The 13,442-nt window shown below is 42.6% G+C and overlaps 1 protein-coding gene across 1 annotated transcript in view; it reads right to left on the bottom strand.

Moving 5' to 3' along the window:
* SAXO1 (stabilizer of axonemal microtubules 1) overlaps positions 1-13,442 on the bottom strand; it is a 112,350-nt gene that overhangs the window by 14,694 nt on the left and 84,214 nt on the right. The window contains exon 3 of the mRNA XM_027616224.2: positions 2,365-2,567. Coding sequence (XP_027472025.2) covers positions 2,365-2,567 — 203 coding nt within the window. The remainder of the gene's footprint in view (positions 1-2,364; positions 2,568-13,442) is intronic.

Raw genomic sequence — 13,442 nt, 5'->3', positions numbered from 1 at the left:
AGGCCAGAATGCACCTGGTTGTAATGACTTCTTTGTAAAGCATCTACTACGGTGCCTGCCTTATGGCTGGCAAAGAAAAAGACAGATCCCTGCCATCTTAGAGATTATAGCCTGGCCGAGGAGACAAATGTTAAGCAAAAAAAAAAAAAAAAAAAAATTACCCATTGAATTACAAAACAGGATTACAAGGCACTCTTAGGGCATCTAATAGGATGTATATAGTCTGGTATAGGGGAAGGTCTAGAAAGGCTTCAAAGGGTGTGATATTTCTGCTGCTCATTGAAGGAGGAGTGCTAGACAAAGGAAGGGTGGAGGGCTCTATAAAGTAGCAGCAGCATGTGCAACATGCCCTGAGACAGAAAAGAAATGCAGGAAAGGAACTGAAAGGTCTTGTGGCCAGAGCAGAGGGGCACCAGGAGGAGGCACCAGAATCTGCAAGGTACCTGAGGAGATGGTAAAGATTTGGGATTTTATCCTAAGAACCACAGTATTTGAGGAGTTTAAACAGAGAAGGGGTCAGATCACACTGCCATTTTTAAAAGATCTCCCTGGTTCCTTTCTGTGGAAAATGGATAAAGCAGACAAGACTGGAGACATGCTCAGGTATACACTCAGGTGTAGACATGGAGAAGGCAGGATTTGGGTTTTGCTGGCAGGTAGCACAAAAGGACAGAAGAGAGAGGGAATAAAAGATGGGCTGCCATGATATACCAGAGAATAGGCTACATGGGGCACAGACACAGGAGGGATTGATGTGGAGATGGAAGGTTAAGGCCCCAGTGGACAAGGGATCCCAATGAGGCCAAAAACTGTCTTGGTGGGAATAGTTAAGAGAGCAAGCTGGGAGCACTGGATATTGGGGTGCATAAAGGAGTAGCCATTTCAGGGTATGACAATGTCCAAAATGCAGCCTGGCAGAAGGTGACTATGGAAGAGAAAGATACTAAAGATGAGGTGGCAAAATGACAAGGGTCCAGGGTCTTGGAAGAAGCAGAGAAGCTCGGCCATGTGTGTTGTCTTTGGAATGATAGATTCAGAGCCCCTAGAAGGGCTTCGGGAGGATTCCTACATTCCCGCAAGCCTCCCTACCTCCACTTGCCTAAATGTCTGGCCTGACTAAATAAAAGCAACTATTAGCACATTTAGGGATCCACAAACATGTGACACGAACAGTTGAACATATATTCCTAGGGCAACCATGTGCCCATGTGCAACAGAAGCAGAAGAGTTAGAGATTACAAACTGGCCTCCAACCCCATGGTTTGTGCCCCACAGACTGACCGCCACGCTGCTTTCACTGTCCCTACCACCCCATATCCCATCCCTCCCACAGGACTATTAAGTCACGGCAGATCATTATGCTTCCTTCACAGCTCCTAATACCATGCCTGGGATGTAACAGATGCTCAATAAAGAATGAACCAGGGCGCCTGGGTGGCTCAGTTGGTTAAGCATCTCATTCTTGGTTTCGGCTCAGGTCATGATCTCATGGGTTGTGAGATGGAGCTCTATGTCAGATTCCCCATACAGCATGGAGTCTCTTGAGATTCTCTCCCTCTGCCCCCCCCCCATGCCCCTCTCTCAAATAAATACCTAAATAAATCTTTTTTAAAAAGAATGAATCAATCCCTTTTATATGAAGTACAAAACTAGTAAAACTAATGTATGGTGTTAAAAGTCAGCATAATGGTTCTATCCTAGATGGGATCAATGTCCTATTTCTTGATCAGAGCACTGTTTACAGGAATGTGTTCACTCAAAATTCATTGGCCTGTATAATTAAGATTTGTACGTTTTTCTGTATGTACATTAGGTTTCCATAATTTTTTAAATGGATGAATGAATCAATTACTCAATCAGCAATGGAAACTAACTTAAACGACTTAAACCTGAAACACTTCCCCAATGTAAAATTCTAACAGCAAGTTAAGGCAAGGGTTGGCACATCTTTTCTATAAAAGACCAGATATTAAATGTCTTGGGCCTTCCAGGCCATAGAGTCTCCATCACAACCACTTGGATTCACTGCTCTAGCACCGAAGTAGCCAAAGTAGTTTGGACAGTGTGCAAACAAATGAGTGTGGCCATGCTCCAACAAAATGTACTTATGAATGCCAAAGTTTGAACATCAAGTAATTTTCACATTTCCTAAAATAATAGTCTGATTTTTTTAATCATTTGAAAATTTAAAAACCATTCTTAGCTCTCCAGCCCTACAATAATAGGCTGCAGACCAGATTTGGCCCGCAGGATGTAGTACCCCCGACCCCTGCACTCCGAGGGTGTACATGCAAAACCCATTTCTTGGCCGACATACAGGCTCAGCCTATCCTTCCCCAACCTGCCCCTCAAGAACTCTCCCACCTTTGTAAGTAGGCAGACACTCCATCTTGTCACCACATGGGTATTTACTGTCCCGAGGCTTGATGGGGTCCATTCGACAGACAGAGTAGGGGTTATAATCTTGTTTATACGTTGTGAGCAGATCCATGTTCTCTTCACTTGGGACGAACTGGTCGGGCTGATAGAGCTTCACTGGTAACACTTTGTGGGGCCCAAAATCTCTCCTGAGAGGAAAATGAGCATACACCATTGACCCAGGAGAAGTCTCCTAAGGGTTTCCATTAAACCCAATTCTACAAATGTTTGCTGTGAAGTCATCTTCTACTCTCCCCCCCAACTGCTCTTCCAACCTCTGTTGCCCATTTTTCCAAAAGGCACCACCATTCCCCTCTCTCTCACCCAAGTCAGACCCCCAGAGGCCTGCGTGGACCCACCCCATCACGGCTTCAGATAATCACTTACCAAGGGCAGCCCCCGCCCCCATCTCATTGGTTTGTCTTTCCCCCTTGGTTCAGACCCGGACCATTTCTCACTTGGCTCATGGGACAATTTACCACCTGGACATCCTGCTGCATTTCCCACTTCTACGTCAATCCCCATAGTGTGGCCAGAGTAAACTCTCTGAAATGAGGTCACAAAATGGGATCATTTCACTCCCCACCTGAAAACTCTCCCAGATAAAACCAGACTTTCTAGCATGGCATACAAGCTTTCCCGGACCTGCCTCTGCCTTCCTCCCCAGCCTCAAATCCCACTTCCACCCCTGGCCCACGCTCCACTCCAACCACACTGAACCACTCAGAAGGTCTCTCTTCTGTGCCTGCCCTTTCCACCTTCTCTCCTTCCAGTCACTTGACTGGTGAGCTAACTTTTATTTTTCAGGTACCACCCACCACCTCCTCTTCTGTGCTCTCAGTAGCTTCTCCTGCAGAAACTGAGCTCCTTCCTCTACTTGACCCTAGAGAAAACCTAGAGGGCAGAAAAGCACAATAAATGGAGACGCAGAGTCTTTCATTTCTCAGCTCTCTGGCATCAGGGCTTCCATTATTTCAGGGAGTATGAAACCAAAAGGTCAGAAAAAGCATGATGGTCTTCAACTAGATAGGAAGCACTCCCTTCCCAGAACATCCTACAGCTCCAGAGATGCCAAGATGCTAAGTGCACCGTCACCAGGAATGATCCTGGCAAAACCAGGGCTCAGCTTGGGCTCGCACTGTCTGCCAGGGCAGTCTTGACTCCCCACTACTCAATGCAAACTCTTTTAAGCAAACATTTCCCCCCAAGGGTTTCTGATTTACACAACAGCCTGTTTTTGCTTGGAACCCATTTATCCAACTGGACAAGTGGAAGGGAGATTTTCCCTGACGGTGCTTGCCAAAACAACCTTGCCAAGGGAAGGGGGAGGTTTCCGGACAGGAAAACATCAGGCCCAAACACCAATAAAACCTACTTCCCGGCCAAAATCTGGAGCAGCATTACTGAGCCATGCTTGAATAACAAAGGTAACACGCTCCACTGTAACCTGTCTTGCATGAATTATACACGATTGTGAATAAACCCAAGCTAGGACCTGAAAGTGCTTGGTGGGATGGGAGGAGGGAGGTAGGAAGCAGGAGAATTGGTCTCTCTAGGGCTCTAAGGGGGAAATGGGAGATGCTTCAGTTGAACTCCCAGTACCTCCCTCTGTGTAGATTTAAAAATATCTCTCAGCAGCAGTTATAGAGTCTTCAGCCTGGGCTCCCTTCCCAAGGGCCCCATGTTGGCAAATAGTAAGAGGAAGCAGAGTGACCTGATGCATCTGGAAGCTGACTCTGTATAAAATGGGGCTTATGGAGGGAAGAGGCTAAACAAGAAGCCAAGGGTCAGTTCCATATTTCTACTCTTTTTAGTGTACAAGTACCTCATGCTGGTGTCTGTTTAATACTTAGCCAACTGCAGCAGGGAATGAGAAGTGGCAGCCCTAGGCTGCAGAGCTGCAAAATGGCCTTTGTCAGAAAGTGTGCTTCCAAAGGGGAGGTGAACTCTCCTCACTCCAAAAAGAGGTGTAACAGCCTGAGACCACACATCCCCACATAAACCCAAGTTCGTTGATGGCAACCCAAGGGGTCAGCCCTCTTCACTTGCAAGAAGGAGTGGCAAGAGATATCTAGGGCAAGCAAAGAACAGAGCTGAATGTCCAAGCTGCCCCATGGAGCACTCCCAACCCCAAAGCAGCCAGGAGTGATTTCCAGTCACAGGCCCACCATGTTTTGGGACCCTTCGCACAGAGACATCCTCTTCTGCCATTATTTTAGTTAGGGAACCAACTCCTCCCTCAGAGAGGCTGTCAGAACCTTCCTTCAAGGGCTGCCAAGCTCAATGACAATGAAAACATGCTTAATGCCTTTATTTCCTGCTGTTTCCACAGGAAAAGAACAGATAAATGCCAAGCAAACTCACCAGCTCATGAGCTATCCTGAAGTCAGTTACTCAAAGACAAAAACTGATACAGCAAAATCCTTGCTCACTGTATTTAGGGAATGAAAATGTTAGCTGAATCTCCTTCTCTGGTACAAAATTCAAGTTCCTTTGCGAAAGTACACCTAGGGTTGTATTTACTGATCAGCTATAACTAAGCAAAGGATCTTTGCAGGAGTTGGGGGTGGGGGAGTGATCTACTTCTGAAAAGTGGCAAAGTTTTAAGTTTAAAGTGTAATTCACTTATACCCCACCCAAAAGTATTTACTGTGGCTGAAGAGTGAATTTGATCAAGACTGGGGGTTATATGCAACTGATGAATAATTGAACACTACATCTGAAACTAATGATTTACTATATGATGGCTAATTGAATTTAAATTAAAAAAAGTGAATTAGGTCAGAATATATGTGTTTCCTCATTATGTTTTTATGCTGAGGACATTCACTGAAATTTACCATTAACCACAACATAACTACATGTCCCCAATCTCACATAATCTAACAGCTTTTAAGGTCATGTAAGAGAAAAGTATTTTCTTCTTCCCAGAAATTGCTCAAATTTAGTTTTTGGTTTTTTTTAAGAACACATACCTTTCTTCCTGTGTTACATTCCCTACCAAGTGCCTGTGCCCCTTGTGACTATGAACCAAGAAAAAAATTGGTCAAAGATGTTAAATCTTTTTTAGGTGCATAGCCATAAAAAATTATAGAGTATGGAAGGCCAAGAGTTAAACTCCAAGTTAAGCAAAGGTTAAAGTGGCCCTGCTGGGAAAGTCATAACAACTTGACTTCCAATCGTTAGGCAAAGCTAAAGAAAGATGTTTGACCAGAGTCTGACAAAGGAAGAAATACCTTAAGGGCCAACAAGGGTCCTGAGCCTGGAAGTGGGAAATGGAGATTTTCATTGTGATAAAGAAACCACATAATACTTTTTTTTTAACCTATTGATGTTTTTCCCAAAAAATTTCAGTACTTGTTAGTGTGTCCAATTAATTAAATGGAACCCATTTTTTTCATTTTTTTATTATGTTATATTAGTCACCATACTGTACTTCATTATACATGGAACCCATTTTAAAAACAGTTGCTCCTCGGGCGCCTGGGTGGCTCAGTTGGTTAAGCGACTGCCTTCGGCTCAGGTCATGATCCTGGAGTCCCTGGATCGAGTCCCACATCGGGCTCCCTGCTCAGCAGGGAGTCTGCTTCTCCCTCTGACCCTCTTCCCTCTCGTGCTCTCTATCTCTCATTCTCTCTCTCTCAAATAAATAAATAAAATCTTAAAAAAAAAAAAAAAAAAAAAAAGAGTTGCTCCTCTTGCCCAAAGCCAATCTCGTGACCCTTATCGTAAATCCCCGGTTTCTCAGGAACCAGTCCATATACTAGTATGTGCGTTAACCTTTTTCTCCTACCGGCTCCTTTCTCTCAGTAAACATTCTTCCGTTTTTCCCAACTTTAAAGGAAAAAATAAAGTGACACAACCCTCACTGGCGTCCACTCCCCTCCCCTCTCTCTTCCGGGAAGCATTGACTATACAGAGACTTGCCTCCCTTGCCTCCCACTCACACTCCCCCCATCCAATCTGGTTCCGCTAACCCTTCACTCTAACCCAGGACCCCCAAGTCCCATTGGGTTTCCAAATCCAGTCATTGCTCTTCAGACTGTTATCCTCCTGAACAACCTGTAAGCATCCATACTCTGACTCATCTTTTGAACACTCTCCCCTTGATTTCTGTGATTCTCCTCCTCATGATATGTCCTCTCTCTCAATATCCACTACAGGGTTTGGCTCTTTGTCAGTTGATTTGATTTCACGCCTTCCACACATAATTCTAACATTTCCCAGGGTTAAAAGGCAACCTCTAAGAAAACCATCATGTCATCACAGGCAGGCTGGGAGCCCAGCCCCTCACACTGAGATAGATCTTGAGGCAGATTCACAGGGCTTGATTCATGCCCCTGATCCTGATAAGGACACACTGAGCCCTCCTTGTCTATTGCTATGACAGACAGGATTCTAAGGACCTGCCTCCAGGATTCAAGCTACAAAGTATCTGTCTCCTGCCCTACTCTCTCATCTCCTCAATGCCCACGAGAGCTGAAGCTAATATCTGTCACCACTTCACATAAGCTCTGCACAAAAATATGAAGAACTAGCTGTGAGCACTAAAGAGCAACCAAGATAGGCATATTCTGGAGCAAAACGAATATGTAGAAGAAGGGAATGGTACTGCATGAGTCTCTGTGTAAGTTTCCATTTTGTGGTGAGATCTTTGTTTTTCCCAAAGCTTCCAGTCTGAAGGCAGGCTCCAGTCTGCACCAAGCCAAGAAGCCATAAGTAAACAGAAACCCTCCCATGTTTGACTGAAGAACCAGAGAACCAAGTCTGAGGCAACCAAAGGTGCTGGAAAGTAAGGAAGAAATCCTGGAAAGGAGAAAACCCAAGACAGGAAGCTCTGGCTTCTGTACATAAGCTGGACCCAGGTCTCCCGCTGACTTCACAAGCAACCACACTAAAGATAAAGAACTGAACTGATGGGGCACCTGGGTGGCTCAGTCAGTTAAGTGTCCGACTCTTGATTTCAGCTCAGGTCATGATCTCAGGATCAAGAGATCGAGCCCCGCCTGCTTAAGACTCTCCCACTACTCGGCATAGTTGGGCCACTGCTCCTCCAGCAGGGATCCAACAAGCGGCAGATCCGGGGAGACTCCCCTTCCTCCCCCAGGAGGAGGGGCGCGGGAGCACACCGCAGGGATCTGCTGGGTTTGGAGACTCCACACGGGGTCAGGTGCCAGAGATAGAAATGCTCGGTCACAGGCCGGGTGAGCACGGAGTGCGGCCAGAGACCCAGGGGATGGAAGTGATTGACTGCTTTTCTCTGGGGGCGCACTGAGGAGTGGGCCCCGAGTTCTCAGCTCCTCCGGGTGGAGATTGGGAGGCCACCATTTTCACTCTCATCCTCCAAAGCTGTACCGAGAGCTTGAAGGGAACAAAAGCTCCGGAGAGCAAACCCGAGCAGATTACTTAGCCCGGACTGACAAGGGCGGGGCAATTCCGCCTCCGGCAAAGACATTTGGGAACCATGGCAACAGGCCCCTGCCCCAGAAGATCAGCAAGAACAGCCAGCAGGCCAAGACCAAGTTTACCGATCAGTGAGAATGGGAGAACTCCAGCGCTAGGGGAATACTGCACATAGAATTCATGGCTTTTTTACCATGATTGTTTAGTCTTTCAAAGCTAAATTTTTTAATTCTTTAATTCTTTTTTTTCTTTTTTCTTTTTTTTGAATTTTTCTTTTTCCCTTTTTCAACCAACATCTTATCAATCCCTTTTTTAAAAAATCTTTTTTTTCATTTTTAGAGTCATATTCTATCCCTTCATAGTAGTTAACCTTATTTTTGGTATATAAGTTGTTCTCTCTTTAAAATTTTGGGATACAGTTTCTTCTAACAGATCAAAATATACCCTAAATCTCTAGTGTATGGCTTTGTTCTAGTCGCCTGCCTGATCACATTCTCTTTTTTTTTTTTAAATCCTCTTCTTTTTTTCAACCAACTTCTTATCTTATCAATACCTTTTATAAAATCTTTTATAATTTTCATCTTTGCAATCATATTCCATCCCTTCATCATATTAACCCTTATTTTTGAACATATATATGTTTTTCTTCCTTTTAATTTTTGGGAGGCACTTTCTTCTAACAGACCAAAATATGCCCAAAATCTACTGTGTGGCATTGATCTATGCAACAGCCTGATCATATTTGATCATATTCTGGGTTTTTCTTTTCATCTTTTTCTCTTTCTTTCTTCTTTCTTTCCCTTTCTTTTCCCCCAGTTTCAGGTCTCTTCTGATTTGTTTAGTGTATATTTTTCTGGGGTCATTTTTACCCTGTTACCATTTTCTTCTCTCATTCATCTGTTCTCCTCTGGACAAAATGACAAGATGGAAAGAATCACCTCAGAAAAAAGAACAAGAGGAGTACCGATTGCCAGGGACCTAATCAATACAGACATTAGTAAGATGTCAAAATTAGAGTTCAGAACGATGATTTTAAAGATACCAGCTGGGCTTGAAAAAAGCATGGAAGATATTAGAGAAACCATTCCTGGAGAAATAAAAGAACTAAAATCTAACCAAGTCAAAATCAAAAAGGCTATTAATGAGGTGCAATAAAAAATGGAGGCTCTAACTGCTAGAACAAATGATGAAGAAGAGAGAATTAGTGATATAGAAGACCAAATGATGGAAAATAAAGACGCTGAGAAAAAGAGAGATAAACAACTACTGGATCATGAGGGCAGAATTCGAGAGATAAGTGATACCATAAGATGAAACAATATTAGAATAATTGAGATCCCAGAAGAAGAAGAAAGAGGGGGGCAGAAGGTATATTGGAGCAAATTATAGATAGCAGAGAACGTCCCTAATTTGGGGAGGGAAACAGGCATCAAAATCCAGCAGGCACAGAGAAACCCTCTCAAAATCATTAAAAATTGGTCAACACCCCGACATCTAATAGTAAAACTACGAGGTTCAGAGACAAAGAGAAAATCCTGAAAGCAGCTCAGGACAAGAGATCTGTAACCTACAATGGTAGAAATATCAGATTGGCAACAGACCTATCCACAGAGACCTGGCAGGCCAGAAAGGATGGGCATGATATATGCAGAGCACTAAATGAGAAAAATATGCAGCCAAGAATACTATATCCAGCTAGGCTGTCATTGAAAATAGAAGGAGAGATAAAAAGCTTCCAGGACACACAAAAACTAAAGGAATTCGCAAACATGAAACCAGCCCTACAAGAAATATTGAAAGGGGTTCTCTAAGCAAAGAGAGAGCCTAAAAACAGCATAGACCAGAGAGGAACACAGACAATATAGAGTAACAGTCACCTTACAGGCAATACAATGGCACTAAATGCATATCTTTCAATAGCTACTCTGAATGTAAATGGGCTAAACGCCCCAATCAAAAGACCCAGGCTATCAGATTGGATTAAAAAACAAGACCCATCGATATGCTGTCTACAAGAGACTCATTTTAGACCCAAAGACACTCCAGATTGAAAGTGAGGGGGTGGAAAACCATTTACCATGCTAATGGACACCAAAAGAAAGCTGGGGTGGCAGTCTTTATATCAGACAAATTAGATTTTAAAACAAAGACTATAATAAGAGATGAGGAAGGACACTATCATATTTAAAGGGTCTAGCCAACAAGAAGATCCAACAATTGTAAATATCTATGCCCCTAACGTGGGAGCGGCCAATTATATAAGGCAATTAATAACAAAAGCAAAGAAACACATTGACAACAATACAATAATAGTGGGGGACTTTAACACCCCCCTCATTGAAATCGACAGATCATCTAAACAAAAGATCAAAGAGGAAATAAAGACTTTAAATGACACACTGGACCAAATGAACTACACGGACATATTCAGAACATTCCATCCCAAAGCAACGGAATACACATTCTTCTCGAGTGTCCATGGAACATTCTCCAGTAGATCACATCCGAGGTCACCAATCAGGTCTCAACAGGTACCAAAAGATTGGGATTATTCCCTGCATATTTTCAGACCACAGTGCTTTGAAACCAGAACTCAATCACAAGAGGAAAGTCAGAAAGAACTCAAATACATGGAGGCCAAAGAGCAGCCCACTAAAGAATGAATGGGTCAACCAGGATATTAAAGAAGAATTTAAAAAATTCTTGGAAACCAATAAAAATGGAAACACAACTGTTCAAAACCTTTGGGATGCAGCAAAGGCAGTCCTAAGAGGAAAGTACAGAGCAATACAAGCCTTTCTCAAGAAACAAGAAAGGTCTCAAATATACAACCTAACCCTACACCTAAAGGAGCTGGAGAAAGAATAGCAAATAAAGCCTAAACCCAGCAAGAGAAGAGACATAGTAAAGATCAGAGCAGAAATCAATGAAATAGAAACCAAAAGAACAGTAGAACAGATCAACAAAACTAGGAGCTGGTTCTTTGAAAGAATTAACAAGACTGATAAAACCCTGGCCAGACTTCTCAAAAAGAATAGAGAAATGACCCAAATCAACAAAATCAGGAATGAAAGAGGAGCGATCACAACCAACACCAAAGAAATACAAATAATTATACAAACATATTATGAGCAACTCTATGCCAGCAAATTAGATAATCTGGAAGAAATGGATGCATTCCTAGAGATGTATCAACCACCAAAACTGAACCAGGAAGAAATAGAAAACCTGAACAGACCGATAACCACTAAGGAAATTGAAGCAGTCATCAAAAATCTCCCAACAAACAAAAGCCCAGGGCCCGATGGCTTCCCAGGGGAATTCTACCAAACATTTCAAGAAGAATTAATACCTATTCTTCTGAAACTGTTCCAAAAAATAGAAATGGAAGGAAAACTTCCAAACTCCTTTTATGAGGCCACCATTACCTCGCTCCCCAAACCAGACAAAGACCCCATCAAAAAGGAGAATTACAAACCAATATCCCTGATGAACATGGATGCAAAAATTCTCACCAAAATACTAGCCAATAAGATCCAACAGTACATTAAAAGGATTATTCATCACGACCAAGTGGGATTTATCCCTGGGGTGCAAGGTTGGTTCAACATCCACAAAGCAATCAATGTGATACAATACATTAATAAAAGAAAGAACAACAACCATATGATCCAATCAATAGATGCAGAAAAAGCATTTGACAAAGTACAGCATCCTTTCTTGATCAAAACCCTTCAGAGTATAGGGATAGAGCATACATACCTCAATATCATAAAAGCCACTTATGAAAAACCCACAGCAAATATCATTCTCAATGGGGAAAAACTGAGAGCTTTCCCCCTAAGGTCAGGAACATGGCAGGGATGTCTACTCTCACAAATGCTATTCAACATAGTATTAGAAGTCCTAGCCACAGCAATCAGACAACAAAAAGAAATAAAAGGCATCTGAATCAGCAAAGAAGAAGTCAAACTCTCACTCTTTGCAGATGATAGGATACTTTACGTGGAAAACCCAAAAGACTCCACTCCCAAACTGCTAGAACTCAGACAGGAATTCAGTAAAGTGGCAGGATATAAAATCAATGCACAGAAATCAGTGGCATTCCTAAACACCAACAAGACAGGAGAGAGAGAAATTAAGGAGTCGAACCCATTTAAATTACACCCAAAACCATAAGCTACCTAGGAATAAATCTAACCAAAGAGGCAAAGAATCTGTACTCAGAAAACTATAAAATACTCATGAAAGAAATTGAGGAAGACACAAAGAAATGGAAAAACATTCCATGCTCATGGATTAGAAGAAAAAATATTGTGAAGATATCAATGCTATCTAGAGCAATCTACACATTTTTTTCAATTTTTTTCAAAGAAATGGAACAAATAATCCTAAAATTTGTATGGAACCAGAAAAGACCCCGAATAGCCAGAGGAATGTTGAAAAAGAAAAGCAAAGCTGCAGCTGCCAACAAGAAGCATTAGAGCAAATGCTGGGTCAATAAATTGCCTCGTTCGTAAAAAAAAAAAAAGAAAAAGAAAAAGAAAAGCAAAGCTGGCGTCATCAAAATTCCAGACTTCCAGCTCTATTACAAAGCTGTCATCATCAAGACAGTATGGTACTGGCACAAAAACAGACACATAGATCCATGGAACAGAATAGAGAGCCTAGAAATGGACCCTCAACTCTATGGTCAACTAATCTTCAACAAAGCAGGAAAGAATGTCCAATGGAAAAAAGACAGTCTCTTCAACAAATGGTGTTGGGAAAATTGGACAGCCACATGCAGAATGAAACTGGACCATTTCCTTACACCACACATAAAAAGAGACTCCAAATGGTTGAAAGACCTAAATGTGAGACAGGAGTCCATCAAAATCCTAAAGGAGAACACAGGCAGCAACCTCTTCGACCTCAGCCGCAGCAACTTCTTCCTAGAAACATCGCCAAAGGCAAGGGAAGCAAGGGCAAAAATCAACTATTGGGAGCTCATCAAGATAAAAAGCTTTTGCACAGCAAAGGAAACAGTCAACAAAACCAAAAGACAACCGACAGAATGGGAGAAGATATTTGCAAATGACCTATCAGATAAAGGCCTAGTATCCAAAATCTATAAAGAAGAACATATCAAACTCAACACCCAAAGAACAAATGATCCAATCAAGAAATGGGCAGAAGACATGAATAGAAATTTTTCCAAAGAAGACATCCAAATGGCCAACAGACACATGAAAAAGTGCTCAACATCACTCGGCATCAGGGAAATCCAAATCAAAACCTCAATGAGATATCACCTCACACCAGTCAGAATGGGTAAAATTAACAAGTCAGGAAACGACAGATGTTGGAGGGATGCGGAGAAAGGGGAACCCTCCTACACTGTTGGTGGGAATGCAAGCTGGTGCAGGCACTCTAGAAAACAGGATGGAGGTTCCTCAATAAGTTGAAAATAGAGCTACCATACGATCCAGCAATTGCACCACTGGGTATTTACCCCAAAGATACAAATGTAGGGATCCGAAGGGGTACGTGCACCCTGATGTTTACATCAGCAATGTCCACAATAGCCAAACTGTGGAAAGAGCCAAGATGTCCATCGACAGGTGAATGGATAAAAAGAG

The sequence above is a fragment of the Zalophus californianus genome, chromosome 13 (assembly GCF_009762305.2).
Source record: "Zalophus californianus isolate mZalCal1 chromosome 13, mZalCal1.pri.v2, whole genome shotgun sequence".
NCBI lineage: Eukaryota > Metazoa > Chordata > Mammalia > Carnivora > Otariidae > Zalophus > Zalophus californianus.
The sequence above is the reverse complement of the archived record's forward strand: the minus strand, read 5'-3'. Positions and strand labels throughout refer to the sequence as shown.